We start from the raw sequence: 16,482 nt of genomic DNA, 5'->3' as shown, positions 1-16,482 counted from the left end.
GCCCATACCATGAGGCATAAGTACCTTCTTATGCCTGTTTCTAATTCGCGTATTATGCTATGTTTCTTTCCTTTTTTTGTACCGTTTCCACGGATTGGATTAGGGTAGACGCGGTGCGACCCACCAATAGTATTATTCAATCTTTCCGTGCAATGACTTGGCAAGGGTGGCGGATACAACCTCACCGAGGTTGCACCCTACACCCCATCGGACCAAGTGGCACTTAATAGGTTAGCAACCATAGATGATAAATGGCGTGAAGCGGCAAATTATCATAGCATGGCGGGGCCGAAGGAGCCTCACTTCTTTATAGAAGTAGAGGATGGCGAAGATGAACGAATTGGAAGGAGTGGAGGTAAGTTTTAGTTTACGTTAGTATGCGCTTATGTCCTAAGCAATTTAATTCTGTTAACCCCATAATGGGTAGAACTTCATTATAAAGTTCGTCGGTTTTATTTCCTATATTGATGCGTTCTAACCTTGTTTTGCGGATGTTTACGAATTTCCGCGCGCTTCAATGGTATTTTTTCCTACCCTCTTTATTTAAATGCTTTGAGGACAAAGCATGCTTCTTGTTTGGGGGCATAGAAACACGTGTAATTAAGACATCTGCTAGGATATAAATATGTATAATATGCATTTGTTTTCTAGTTAAAATTTCAAAAATTTAAAATATAAATAAATAAGTTATGCTATACACTTAGGAATATTGGTATTGTTTCTTTCTCCATGCTCTTAACAATCTAGAAGTCTCACGTAGGCTTTCGCGTCGAGAATAATTGATAGAAACTTAGGTTAATATATAGGTAATAATCTTTACATCTATCTATAAATATATTACATGAGTATCTATGATTGTTAGCGATAAGTTTGAAATCTAGGCTAGAGTACTTATTCTACAAATCTGTGAGAATATAGCCTAAAGCCTTATATGAGTGAAACATTTGAGAAATGACACAAGGGAGAAGTAAAATCGGATAGAGAAATCACCGTCCACTTGCTTGATCACTAAACCATATCCTAAAGCGAGAATTTAGGCCCTCTTTGGATCGATATAGCAGAAATTCAAACCTATGAATTATTTTCAATTGGGTAAGCTAATCGAGCCTTTCATTAGCCCTTCCATAAACCACAATTCCTTTACCTGTTACAAAAAAAAAAAACAAAAAAAAAAAAAAAAAATAAACCAACCTACCCAATTTAGAATAAGTCGAGAATAGAATGATGAAGAAAGAAGAAGAAAAACACGTGTAAACAAAAAAATTAGTTAGTGCTTGAGGAAAATAAAGAAAATAAGTTTCCATCCAAAGAAAAGAAAAATAAAAATAGAAATAAAATAAAAACTCCAAAAATAGAATAAAAGGGAGTCAAAAGCCAAAGAAAAGGAAAAAAAATATGGCTAAGGATGGAAACAAAGTGTAGAAGCAAAAGTAAATAACAAGGTTTTCTCTAGTTACATAATATGAAGACTCTATTATCTCAGACTTGTCCTTTTGAATATCCATTTCCTTCCTTCTTAAACCATCTCCTAATCCCCGTAACACCTAATAAAGACCTCTAGCTCAATTAGGAATAGGTTAGTGTGATAGTAAGTGGCAGATGTGTTTGATCGACTCGGCTTCTGTGTGTCATTGAGATTGTAAAGGTAAAGTGTGCCCATTGCATACATGCGGAGTAGTGAAACTTGAGTGGAAAAATCAGAGTGTTGTTCTTGACTATTATTGTGAGAACCTACTTAAGGGCGCTATTATTCGAGTTCTCGAGAAACAAACACGCTAAACATTTTATAGTACTACTCATTGTGTATATGTTTATTGTAGATGATAGATTATTATGCATATATTAGCTTAGGTTTTGACTTGGTTATTCTTATTCAATTGCTAGAGAGATGTATAGATAGTTGAGCATGAATAAGGAAACAATAGTTTTATTTTCTTAGTCGTTGTAGTATAGATGAAGTTTGTGAGTACCTTCACTAGAAAACTCTCACGAGGCTATAACTTCGTCCACTAGGGAATTCCTAGTGGTTTAAGGCCTTGTTGCATATGGTCAATACAATCGCACTTTCAGTGAAAGCGAGAGTAGTTAGAACTCCATTTTTGGTCACTTATTCTAATTTCTCATCTTTGCTTGAGGACAAGCAAAATCTTTGTTTGGGGGTGGTTTGATAAGAGCCCAAAATCGTAGTTTTAACCCCTTAATAATCATCTTTGTTAGACCAATTATGTGAATAATAAGTAAGAGTTAATACGATTACGTGTTTTTTATGCATTTCAGGCTTCAAAGTCCATTATGTGCAGAAATGTGCCACTTTAGCGAGATAAAGGAGCAAAAGTCAGTAGAACTTCCGAATGCCATATCTTTGGACTCAGACCTCGGATTGAGGCCTACCTTATGTCAAAACGACCGGCTCGGAAAGAGCTTTGCAATGGTCCAAGCCTTGACCCAATCGGAGGAGCAGAAGTGGACGAAAAGTCTGTGGAAGCCAACTGCAGCTGAAGAGGCCTTTTGGACTGAAAGAATTGGGTTTTGGGCCTGATTCTCTGGCCCAAAACATGGCTCCAAGCCCATGCACGATTTTTGGATCTGAATGTATAAAAACAAAAGCTTAGCTCTTTGTTAATGGAGTTAGGTTAGGTAGATAGTTAGACCTAGATTAGTTAGCCTCCATTAATTAGTTTTAGAACTTAGTTTAATTAGTTTCAATTCATTGTGTTAGATTAAACCTTTGAATCTTGTTCTTCATTTGATTAGATCAATAAAGTAGTATTTTTTATCAATTTCGATTTTTGTCATTTCCATTTCTAGATCTAATTTCAATTCTTGTTCTTATTTCATTTTAGTCATTAATTTAGATTTCATTATTGTTTAATTAAGTAAATTTCAATGCTTTATATTATGTTTATATTTAATTTAAATGGAAATGATTGCGGAATGATTCAAGGCTAAACCTCCATTAGAGGGGGTTGAGAAACCTTGATGAAAGCTTGATTCCAATTATAGGAGATTGTCGTAATTTCCTTTCCACTCTAGAAAGCGTTTAGTTCACCATGAGAATGGGTTTAATCGTTCACATGCTAATTATTAATTGGTAGAAATGCCATGTGTAATTAGGGATTAGGAAGAACCGATTGTTAGCGTAGCGATTCAATTCGGATTACTGACGACTTCGTCGCTAGTGGATTAAGTTGAGTTAAGGTGGAATCAATCCCCTCTAACTCCTTATCATCGAATCAACGTAGCATTCCCTTAGTTGTCCGATAATTGACTAGTTGCATTTTAGGTGGGTATTGCATCGTAGTATAATTCCCCATTAAAGCTCTCATTGACTTACGACTGATTTCTTAGACTTAGAAAACAATCCATGCTAGGGAACTAGGAGTGGAACGAACTTCCTACTCCACTTAGTGCAATTCGCATTAAGAGTAGAAGCTTTGATAATTGAGACTATTAAGTCTAGTTTTAGTTTACTTACGAACTGAATTCATCGTTCATTTCGTAGGTAGACTATACATTTCATCGTTCAGTTTTCACACCGTATGTTCTTGAAAAACAGACGAGTAAGGTTACTTAGGGAGTTCTAAAAATTCTATAATTTTTACAGGAGTATCTATCCTAACTAAGGAGTTTGTAGTAAAAATTTGATGAATTTTTTATTTGTTTTGACCTCCTAAATAGTAGAGTGTTTCGGTGTGTTTTACAAGAAGTGTTGCAAACACTTAATATCTGAAACACCAGCCAATAAGGAGAGGTTGTAGAACTCCAATTGCTCTAAATTTTTTACAGGAACAAGTAGGAATATTGATATAAACACGTATTTACGTAAATTAATTATTTGTGTTTACGCATAGATAGTTAGAATACGTAAAATCACTGTTATCACATACCTTTCTATTCTTTGTAGAAGTGAACTAAGCTGCAAAATGTCCATGTCATTGTCCCATTTTGGAATTGCTCAAGCAAAGTATGCATTTGGTCACCCAAAAAGTTTTACTATTTATACAAAGGATGATGAGAAGGCTCGATATATTCAGAAGTTGGCTAAAAAACACGGTGATCGCATGCTTTTAATTCCTTTCAACACAGGATACCTATGCTTATACATTTGCAGTACATATACATTATTCTCATATAATTAAAATTATTTTATTTTTATTTTTATTTATTTTTTTCCGATTGGCTATATAATTAAAAGTACTTAATTAGATTTGTATGTGCATAACTGGTCATGTAGGGTGCATTGGGGTCTTAATGGTTCTTGACATACCATCAATGGAAGTGTACTGGTTAGACTCTTTAAAAGATTTTCGAGGGCCGCCGGATCCAGCTTTTAAATTATTAGTAAACACGTGAGTTTAGTCTTTATTTATTGTATTTTTCATTATATATTTGATTCTATCTTGAAAATAATGAGAATGAAACAAATGCATTTTCAGTGCGATCAAGACATCAAATATGTCCAAAGGAAAGAGAAAGATGAATCCAAATCCAAATTGGAACTATGTGACAGTAAGCTTAGTTTCTTTGGAATACAATACAAAATATCTTCCAATTTGTGTATGTGTTAATGCAAGTATTAATTATGTATAGTGCCCACAACAACAAGAGGGGATTGTATGCGGATATTATGTATTGCGCTTTATGCGAGATTTAGTAGAGGATCCTGGTCCACCACTCAAAAAGAAGGTGACTATAAAGTAGCATTATTTTTCATATAATCTTAGCTAGCTTATAAATTGGTGCATGTGTAAATATGGTAGGCAATGCATTGCCTGCATTATTCATTTTCATAATATTTATAATATATTTTTCGTCAAACAGGTATTGGAGTTCTCTAGCAAGAAGAGTTACACCACTGAAATAGATAAACTTCGTCTTGGATTCATCGACTTTATCCAACAATTTATCTTAGTAGTTAATTGGGTAAGTGGGCACTGTGGGCTTCCATATTCTCCCTTTCTTTATGTATATATACTTTTCTTATCGATTTTTTTTTCTTACTTGTACAATATATCCTTCTTGATTCACTTGCTTTTTAATTTTATATACTAGTCATAGTGGAATGACGACTTCATGGTATGATACAGGTGCATGGATCGATTAAGAGATGAATAGATGGCAGCTAGGTTTTTTGGTGTTGGAAGTGCGCACAACAAGCTAAGATATTGCTAGGATAGTATTGGCACTATGTAGTTTTTTTTTTTTTTTTAATTGTGATTCTTTTGGTTTTGGAATGACTTCTTTTGTTGGGAGTCAAACTAGATGATAAATACTTGGTTTGATCGATGAAATCAATAGAAGTTAATTGTTTTGAATGTTGTTTCTTTCATGTCGAGTGGATGTTGTTTCCGTATCATAAAGCAAGTTAAAGTGATTTTGGTTGTGATGTTTTGATAAATGTATGTGAATGTTGTTTCTGTCATAAAGCAGGTTAATGAGATTTTGGTTATGACGTATAGGATGTAGGTTGAGAAATGAATACGATCGAATACAAAAATGAGAAAAAGTTTTTTAAAAAAATTATTTTCATTTGTCTCGCTTTTGGAAAAAGTGACATAATATCTATTAAAAGTGACACAACTGACCACTCTTATGTGTCGCTTTCTTTTTCGTACGAGTTACATGGAGTTGATTTCCAAAAGTGATAGAAGAAGTAAGGGGCTTTTGTGTTGCTTTTGACTTGTGTCTCACTTTGGTCTAAAAGTGACACAACTAGTATACTTAATGTGTCACTTTTGATGTACTTATGTCTCACTCTGGTCCAAAAGTGACACAACTAGTATACTTAATGTGTCACTTTTGACGTAATTATGTCTCACTCTGGTCCAAAAGTGACACAACTAGTATACTTAATGTGCCACTTTTGACGAAATTATGTCCCACTCTGGTCCAAAACGGATACAACTAGTGTCACTTTTGACAAGCACTGTGACACTCTTTCTTAAAAGTGACACAAGAGGCTACTCTTAAGTATCACTTTTATTAACAAAAAGTGACACATTTAGTAAGGCTTTTGTGTCACTTTTGGTAGAACTTTATGTGTCGGGGGCTTATAGGTCACTTCAGAATTAGTTTCAAAAGTGATACAAGTGACTTATTGTATCACAATGGTAACCCCCAATTTTTTAGGAACTACGTGAATCGGGCTTACCCATTCGCTATCGTAGATGGGATATATGATACCGGCATCGAGTAACCGTAAGACTTCTTCCCTGACCACCTCTTTCATGGTAGGGTTCAAGTGACGCTGAGGTTCGCATGAAGTGTAAGTGCCTTCTAGCTTAGTTGGTAAAACCTTTGGGTGATGATACTAGAGGTCTGTGGTTCAAACCCCGCTACACACAATTGAGTTACTGATCTCTTTAAAAACAAGCTTGCCCACACATTTTAGCAGGTGTCGACTAGCAAAGTCGCTAAAACCTTTGGGTGATGATACCAGAGGTCTGGGGGTCGAACCCCGCCAACATCAAAGAGTTACTGATCTCATTTAAAATAGGCTTGCCAATTAAAAAAAAAAAAAAAAAAAAAAAAGGTTCGCGTGAAGTCTTCACATTATCCTCCGAATGTATGTGATGCGTGCATATACTAGGGTCAATCCCCTTAATGTCGTCTAGGGACCAACCGATCGAGGAACGATGTTCCCTAATCACCCTAATCAAACGTGCCTCTTTATCAGCAGATAACTGAGAAGATATGATCACCGGATGATTACCATCCGGATCAAGCTGGATATATTTCAACTCAGCAGGAAGATGTTTAAGCACAGGGGTGGGAGGAATAGGTAAAAAGGCTTCTAAAAGGTCTTCATCTTGAGTAGTAAAGACTTGTTTAGGTAAGAGGTCTTCAAACTTGGAAGATGGAGCTACAGAAAGATCTAAGATAGGAGTGCGTAAACTCGAAAAGGGCGTTGACTTCCTCTAAGTAGGAGCCATCGTCGAAGTTAGAACTTCCGTAGGAAAGGAATTGGTGCATCTGATTCTCTGAAAACGTGTTGTTGAAATAATCTTGAGCAAAGCTCTCGATCATGCTAACTTCTCTATCGATAGTCGTATCGGGTAACTGTTGCATCATTTTGAAAACATTTACCTCAACAAAAAGCTGGCCAAAGGACATTGACATCAAACCATCGCTGCAGTTTATGAGCGCGTTAGCAGTTGCCAAGAAAGGACGCCCTAAGATAATAGGAACAGAGTCGTTAGCGACTTCTGTGTTGAGGATAACAAAGTCTATTGGGTAGTAAAAATCTTGAACTTTAACCAGCACGTTTTGAACCACACCCTTAGGATACTTAATAGAATGATCAGCTAATTGCAACGTCATTTTAGTTGGTTGTATCTCTTGTTGACCTATTTGTTTATATAGATAATAAGGGAGTAATTTAACAATTACCACCAGGTCTAATAGTGCAGTCGCCGTGTGGGTATCCCCTAAGGTGTATTGTACAGTAGGACGACCAGGGTCCTTGTACTTAACGATTCCATTATGTTCAAATAGAGTGGGAAACTGTTCAGTTAAAATGGTGTCTTTTGGAATGTTTGTTTTCCACCTAGTAGTGCACAACTCTTTTAGAAACTTAGCATGTTGTGGTAATTTTTTAATAGCTTCAAGAAAAGGTAGGTTTATCGTTAGATTTTTAAAAACTTCTCTAATCTCGTCAAAATTTGTATTCTTATTTAACATGGCTAGTCTCTTGGGAAATGATGGTTCCTCTCTATATTTAGCATATGGATCAAGAGGAGTTTTAACCTTGGCCGCCTTCCGCTTGGGTTATGGTTTAACTGGTACCTCTACAGTAGTAGGATCTTCAGTTTCTATATCGGTATCTAGTAATTTTTCATTTTCAACGACCACTGGTGGTGTATTAATGGGCATAGTCATGGCGTTATCAACCACTCTGCCAAAATGAAGAGTGGTGATGGCATTTAACTCACCTACGTTAAAATTATCATTACTAGTATTACCGGTTACTTCAAGGGCTGTGTTTGGCATTTTAGGATTAGGTATAGCTTGACCTAAAAACACATTTTGGTTGGGTTTTCTCTTGGGTTAACTATTGTATAGAATGATTAATGGATTGTAAAATCTGTTGGTTAGCTTGCATGTAGGCTTCGAAATGATCCGGTTGTGAAGGTGTAATGGCCATAGGTGGCGTGACTAGAACTATCTCACGTTGATTATTAACGGGTGGGTATGATAGTTATTATTAACAGGTATGATACCTCTATTGTTATTATTATAATTATTATAATTCCCTTGTCCTTGTCCTTGTCTTGGTAGAGCTTGGTTCTAATTGTTTGCTGGCCAAACATTTTGATTATTAAACCCTGGAGGTGTAACTTGTTGATTATTTCGCCAACCGAAGTTGGGGTTTTGTCTCCAAGTTGAGTTAGGTTGGATATTAATGGAGCAAACATTATCCGGCTATGATGGTGGTTGTGACAGTTGTTCATAGACAAGAGGACAATAGGAGTCGGTATGCTTAAGGCTGTAACAGAAATTACATGGAAGAGAGTTGATGTTCATGACAGGAGTAGGCTTATGTTAAATAGAAATGGCTTCTACCTTTTTTGTGAGGGATTCGATTAGAGTTTTAAGCTCGGGATCATATTTAACCTTAAACATACTGGTAGCCTTAACTGTGGAAGAAGAATTAGCGGAGCAAGGGATGTCATTGCTTTTGATTATTATTATGCTTTGATTGATCTTCTAAAAACCTATAAGCCTCTGAAGCTCCTTTACTAAGGAAACTACCCCCAATCATTTTATCAAGAACCTCTTTATGGTGATGTAAAAACTCTTTGAAAAAAGCACGAACAAGCGTGTCTTTCGCAAGGTTATGATGTGGACACTCGATGAGAAGATCAGTGAAACGATTCCAAGCCTCTGAAAAATGATTTATGAGGATTCTGGCAAAAGAAATGAATCTTTTAAAGCATTCCATCTTTCTTCAATGGTGGGTAAAACTGTTCCATGAACAATTGAACAAGTTTGGCCCATGAGTCCTTAGAATTAGGCGTTTGGGTAGTGTCACACCCCGAATTTCGACAGAATTCGGAAAAATAATATTTGTTCCCGACTCTTCGATTTTCGAGGTGTGATGCACTCTCAACTCCCAAAAACCCATAATCAGTTAAAATGTGCGGATAATTAAAAACCAATAAAAATTTTCAAATAAACAAAAGTCCTCTTCATTTCAAAAATTCACAAATAAGATTAGGTTACAAATCTCCTTTCAACCCTCTTTAGTTATAATTACAACTGAAAATATAAAACAACGTTTGTCTCAACTAAAATCTATTACACCCTAAGAGAAAACAAAACATATCCTGAATGCGACGCTAATGCAAACCACAAGCAGCAACCAACCTTCTTCAACATTAATCCTGCCAAGACTTATCAACTATGTTCATTTAATGAACACACCCGATAAGCAAACATGCAAATCGGGTCAGCGTTATAAACAATGCTGGTGTGAGTAGCCCTAAAAGATAACATATACTTATACATATATATACACACTAAATAAGGCAGTTAGTTCCTCCACCGAGGCGCCTTAACATCCAACGAATAATATAACATCCTTAAGTACAATAATTAAGGCAGGTAGTTCATCCACTGAGGTGCCTTAGCTTCCCAACAATAATACAAAGGCATTTAGTTCCTCCACCGAGGCGCCTTAGGTTCTAACTAAACTAATAACCAGCCAAGCATATTTTATACTTACCGCATTTCATGCTCAATTATAGAGTGGGTCGTCTCTACACAAGTAATTAGTTTGACCCACCCTTTTGCAAAACCATATACAATCATATATTTAAAGGTATATCATTAACCAACATATTACCCTAATTATATTATTTAAGGCTTTCTTTGCGTGTCCCTAAAATCATGTCGTATCTATGTCTTACCTAGTTTACCTGGCTACCACAATCGCTACCCAACGCCGAACATGTACATCCACATGCCTCCCCTCACATAATGAACTACTCCGTGTGTAGCTACCCTGAGCGGGATGCCGCACACCAGGTAACCCTCACACGAAAGCCATTATGTAAGTTGATCTTAGCACTTTTCAGTGTTTTTAGAAGTTGACTTACTACGTGCTAAAACTCAATAATTCCTTACTCACTATTTTTTTTTTCTTTGAGAATGTCAATCTAGTTCGAGTAGGGATTTCGTTCCAACTTCTAAGACAAAATTTAAATGATCACTGGTTGGAATCTACACTTTGGAGAACTAAGTGAGAAGGATTTTATAGATAGATTTTTTTTTTACACAATTATCTAAAATTTGTAAGTTTGTTTTATAGTTAAATGAAAAGAGAGAGAGATAGGGAAGGATTAATCCTACTCATGCAAGGCCTAGCTACAAGTCTTTTAGAAGCAGGTCACTACCATCTCAAATCCCTAACATAATATACCTATCTCTAAACATATCATGCTAGCATGTAGAATTGAAATGATATTTCATCTCTGAAATATCATTCCAACTCCTAGTTCTACTTTACAACAATTGATCAGATAATTGTCATTCTCTGTCATTTTGGGACAGGATGAAAAATAGAACCTAAGTCTTTTAAGTAGTGATTTTGGAATCCTAAATTTGTAGCATGATCCTCACATGAGCATCATTAACCCTCCCCTTGGGAGAGTTTTAGCTCATGATCCTAGGATTGAATTAAACTACAAGAAGATATGTGAAATGAAAAAGAAAGAGAATGAAATAAGAAAACTACAACCTGTTTACCTAAATGAAGAAGAGTTTATTAAAAACTAGAGAGAGTTCCCCCATTAACAAGTTACAAGCTTTTCTCTAAAAACTAAGAACTAAAAAAACAAAATTAAAGACATGGATGTAAATGAAAAGTAAAAGTCAAGGAAGTAAAAGCTTTTCAACTCCCAAAATCAGCCCCCCTTTACATAAGAGAGCATTTTTCTCTTCTCCCACGTGAAACACTCTCCTCTCATTTATTTTTCACTTATCCACAACTAACCCTCATTTGACACCTTTCATTTTTTTTAGATAATCATCACCTAAATCCAACTAACTCATTAACTTCATGCAAGGTGTCAAATTTGCACCAATTATTTGCACCTTTGTCTTCACTTGCATGATGACTCATCAAATCTTATGGGCCCGCCTAGTGGGTCCACGTACAGTGTCCAGTGGCAGCCCGGTCTTTTGGCATTTTTACAACTTCTCGCCTATTTGTAGAGTTCATCGCACTGATCGTCGAAGCAGCTCACTCATCGCATTCGGAGTCCTGGTTCAAGAGATATGAGCTTCGGAAGTTTGATGCTTCTGTGCACGTAATCCCGTTTCTGACTGGATTCTGTACTATTTGAGTCTTTGGGCTTTAGTTCGAATTTGTTAGGCTTCACATGGGCTTGATCGGAAGGCATGTGTATACTCCCTATTCCATGCTTAAATGCTGGATTTATCATAATTTTTACATTAGTTGCTCCAACCTGCAAAAAGCACGAAGATGCGATTATTTCATGATTATTAAGCACAAAATTGACCGAAATGTTATGTCTCTACAGGTTTTTATAATGCACTTTTGGGTGCTTATCACACCACTCCCAAACAGCATTTTGCTTGTCCTCAAGTAAAGAAGAGACATTAAAACAGATAAGTGGCCAAAACTGTGCATTCTAAGCTAAGTCTCGTTTCGCAGAGTGCGGTTGCATTAACCATATGCAACAAGGCCTTAAACCACTAGGAATTCCCTAATGGACGAGTTATAGCCTCGTGAGAGTTTTCCAGAAAAGATACTCACAAACTTCATTTATACTACAATGACTTAGTAACAAAAGCTTGTTTCCTAAATTAATCTCAGATATCTATACATCTCCTTAGCGGGGAACGAGGATTAATTCTTTCGAAACTCAAGTTAATATGCATACAATAATTAAAACATCTACATATGAGTATGCATTCAGTGAATTTACATTGAATTGCACAAGCAGGGCTGTTTCTGGATCCTTTGGAGAGTGTACCTAAATGGGTTCTCACATGTATGTGTAGAAACACAAATTCGCTCATAATTTTCCCACTCAGGTTTTGTTAACTCCAGTGTGCAGTGGGCACACTTTTCTTCACATACTCGATGACAGTCAGAGGAGCCGAGGTCGATCAATCACATCTACTACTTATTATCACACAATCCTACTCCTAATTGAGCTAGAGGTCTTTATTATGTATTATGGGGCTTAGGTGATAGTGTAGAAAGAAATGGAAGTGGAAGATCAAAAATGATAAGTATAAGAGAATAAGGTCTTCAAGATATTTACACTTGAGAAATCCTTGTTTTCTTTTCCTTCTCCTACCTGAGTTTTCCTACCTTGCTCTTAAGCCTTATTTTTTTTTTTTATTTTTTTTTTTTTTCAAGGCTTAAGAAACATGTTCCTGTTTATTTTTTTATTTTTATTTTTATTTTTGAAGCAGGTAACTAACTTTTATTTGGAACAAGTCTTCTTTTATTTTTCTACATTTCGTCCTATTTCTCATACTCATCACTTAGGTAGGTTCTTTTATTTGGGGTTAATATATGGGTAAGGAATTTTTGGTGAAAGTGAAAGGTTTGATGAAAGGTTCAGTGGAGTGACTAGCGGTAAAATTTGTAACATGTAATAATTTATAGCTATGTCGATCCAAAGAATGCCTAAATTCTCGCCTAGGTTCGGATGGTGATCAAGTAAGTCGATGCGTGATTTTCTCTATTCGGAAAAACTACTCCTCTGTGTCATTACTCACAAATCACTCATATCGAGGCTTTTGGTTAGATTCTCACAGGTTTGATAGTTTAAGTAGACTAACCGTGGTTTCCAGAAACTTATTGTCATGTACAATCAATGATACTCAGTGCATGAATACTCATAAAAAGATATAAAAACTATTGCGTACGTATTAGCTTAAGTTTCTTAAAAACAAATCATAATTCGAATGCTAATGTGAGACTTCTAGATAATTTTCATCATTGAAAAAGAAACAAGACATTATCACTAATTACATTTACTAACAAGAAAATAGAAACTATATACAGACTACAAGTTGCCTTTTTTTTTTTTTTTTTTTTATATATATATATATATATATATATCACTCCCAAAACAAGTGATGATTAGTCTTGAAATAGAAATAGATAAAGAAAGGAATTACGATAACCGTAAACAAAATTAAATTTTGGATTGCTAGAAACAGAAAGTTGTGGTAACATAATATATTATCTGAGAAAAAAAAAAAAAGAAAAACAAAGTAGCACACTACATACAATTATATATACAGTTAGATATATGTACAATTCCCTACTCAAGTTTACCATCGGGATGTGGTGAAGGTCCGGCCTCTTCTTGATGAAATGCATTTCCTTAGTATCGGCAAAAGATAACGTATTCCCAAATGGTGGCCCATTCTTGTTCACCAGATTCGTTCAAATGTTTCATCATCTTATCATCGCTTGGATAACAACGAACATGTCTCAAGTATCGTGCAGGACGTTTCCATTGCCTAAACCTTAATGAACGAATTATCTTGTTTGCTGGGCACATAGAATCTACTTTGACCCAGTCATGAAAAGTAGCTGAAAACTGTGGGAAATGTGTCTTCATAATTCGGCAAGCAGTTACAGGTAAAAGTATATACTGATCCCGAAAAGTACGAGCTCGTTTCAAATTGGAGATAACACAGTTTAAGATATCAAAGAATAGATGACCTCGAGCAAGCGCATTGAAGACTACACATGCAGCATCATTGGCGGTAGAAAAATGTCAATCTCCCATGATGTTAAGAAGGACAAACAACATCGCATTTCCCATGTTCATGGTCATGCTGGCTAAGGGAATGGTGATGTCTGGCCATCTGCCAAGTTTAGTTCCTTCATCTTTAATTTCAAGACCGTCACCGTATGTTGCGCGAAAAGCAGACCATGAAAAGGAACGAGTAGAGTTGTGATAAATGTATGGCCATGTTGTTGCCGGCTCGTGATATGGAAGATCTAAAGTCAGGGCAAGTGTTGCCTCTGAAAAGACATGGTTTGTGCCACCAACTTTGATTGTGAATCCGTCTAAGAAAAAACCATGAGCAGTGTTGAATGATGGTGTATCTTCCATATTAGCATAAAAGTATGCCGCCAAACTTGGAGAATAAGTTTGGTCAGGGCGAATAACAAGGGAAGACCACCCGATGTTAGTAATGCAATCACGGAAATGAAGTCCATAAGTATTGGAATCCATCATGGCCTGAAATGATTGCTTTCGGGGATGAGTTTGAAGGTGTCTGTTTGATGAAGATGCTACGTTCGATGAAGATGCCATGTTTGATGGAGTAGAGTGATGGGGAAAGATATGAGAAGAAATATGTCCAAGAAAATTTTATTTGGATGGAGGAATGAGTATGCAAGAAGATAAAACCTCCGTAATCAAGTTTAAAAGAACACGTTAAAATTGTTATTATCACAACTTGAAATATGACAATCCTAGTAGGCATTTCTTACAAAAGAAGATACAAAGATAACAAAAATTTTAATTAAAGGAAACACGATGAAATACTTAATAATAATAATTTTATTTTATTTATTTTGGGGAAAGTTGAGTTTTTAAAAAAATCCAACCCTTTTTTTTTTTTTTTTTTTTACCATTATTATTATTATTTTTATGGTTCGAGAATGATGATAAGGATGGTGATGGGGAATGCAGATTGTGGACAACAACATTCGAGTTCATTAATTTGTTGGCTAAAAGCTGGATTTGAAGGGTTCCCGGGTTGCCGAGAGATCGTAGTTTGATTCTCTATTAGAAGAGTGTGATTTTCTAATGGTGAGTGAGTTTCAATAGTGCCTCTTGATCGGCATCATGCATCGCTTGGACGTTCTTGGAAATCCATAAGACTTTTGATGATGATTTCGGCGTGCGTGGAGTTCCCTCATTCCTTGATGAAGAATTTGAATACCTTCCATGGGATTAAAAATGTTCTACATGGCACTTTCATCAAAGAAATGTGCAGAGTTTGAGTTTTGGCCATCCATTTCATCTGGCAGAGGATCTGGCGTCCAAGAACCACCGGCACAGTCTTTGTGAAGTATTGTAACAAATGCTCTTTGAAGAGGTATTTCTGGAGAAACTGCTGGATAACCCCAACGCATCATAATTTTCGTGACTAAAGTAGGCAGAGGTGCTAACCTTTTCGTTCTTCTGGTGATTGCGTTCCAGAGGTGTTGGATTATACAAAAATCATCTCTTTGATTCTGCATAATCCAAAGTAGGTGTAATTGAGGCTTGGTGACTTCAGATTGGTGTGACGTACCCACCACATTGTGTCCTAACCAGTGGAGCACAGCTCGTTGATTTTGTTTCAAAGAGCGTTGAAGAACAACGTGATTTTTATTTCCGACTTCGCCATGAGATACGGTGGCCCGTAGTAATTTTTTGACTGAATTAAATGGGGACTCTGAAAGATCGAACCCCGAGTCATTCATTGGAATTTGAAGTATGTCGGAGATAACTTCCTTAGTTAATTCAAAGCGTTGTCCATAGCATGGAAACATAATTTTCCATTTTCAGGTCCGCTAAATTGGTAGAACATCAAGACCAAATCTCTGGAATAGGCTGCTTCTGCATGATATAGAAGAGGCATCCATCCTCGACGCATACAATTTACGTGGTCATAAAAGGAGAAAATCGCCATCATCAAAAAAAATTTCAAGTAGTTCTTCTCGGTACTATCTTTCTTGGTTGATCCATTTGGAAGGATAGTGTAGAAACCGTGAAATGAGAATGGCTGAAATGAAGAGATTTATAGCAAATATAGGATCCGTGTACGAATCGAGGGATGTCAAGTGCATCTAGATCTCAACTTACAAGTGAAACATGTGATGTTGGTATCCCTAATTATGTACAGCAACTATGGGTATCCATAGTATGTCTTTTCATGTCAGGTGTCCAAAAACAATTAATGAGGTCTTAAAATGATAGAGAATACGGAGGAAAGTTTCACAGGGCAGTTAGACCTACACGTAATTTCAAAATTTATGATCATACCTCAATAATAGAAGATAGATAGAATAATTGAGCTGCGTGCGTGACAAGTGTTAGGCGTACCGTGTAGCGTGCACAATCTTCTCTGAAAACAATAAGTTGAGTTTGATTTATTTTATTGTGTTATTGATTTTTCTTATTTGTTATGGTTTTGATAACTATTTTATGTTTATGATAAGGTAAAAATACAACTAATATACCCAATTTATTAAAAAGGATGCTCCTCCATTTAGTACGTAACCCGTACAAATGGTTGAGAATTATTTAACACACCATAGTAATATACAAAGCGACAAAAGGAAAGAGATATGGAGGTTACATAAATCTAGATATTCCGGATGAAGTTATGCATGATTTGATGTAGAATAATGACAAATACTGTTATCACGAATCTTTTGATGACCCATTCCGTTTGCTCCTTTTCCAATCGCCGATCGGATCCATTGTT

General features: G+C 36.1%; 1 protein-coding gene across 1 annotated transcript; it reads left to right on the top strand.

Annotated features, from left to right (window-relative positions):
• Window positions 1-3,908: 3,908 nt before the first annotated feature.
• LOC147516584 (uncharacterized) lies at window positions 3,909-5,058 on the top strand. The gene is made up of 5 exons (XM_086593322.1): window positions 3,909-4,349; window positions 4,437-4,509; window positions 4,591-4,686; window positions 4,822-4,923; window positions 5,053-5,058. Exons 1-5 carry the CDS (start codon window positions 4,213-4,215, stop codon window positions 5,056-5,058), a joined length of 414 nt encoding a protein of 137 aa, XP_086449448.1. The 5' UTR covers window positions 3,909-4,212.
• Window positions 5,059-16,482: the final 11,424 nt, after the last annotated feature.

This window comes from Coptis chinensis, chromosome 2 (genome assembly GCF_015680905.1).
Source record: "Coptis chinensis isolate HL-2020 chromosome 2, ASM1568090v1, whole genome shotgun sequence".
In the NCBI taxonomy this organism is placed as follows: domain Eukaryota; kingdom Viridiplantae; phylum Streptophyta; class Magnoliopsida; order Ranunculales; family Ranunculaceae; genus Coptis; species Coptis chinensis.
Note: the sequence above shows the minus strand (reverse complement) of the source record. Positions and strands in the feature narration are given on the sequence as shown.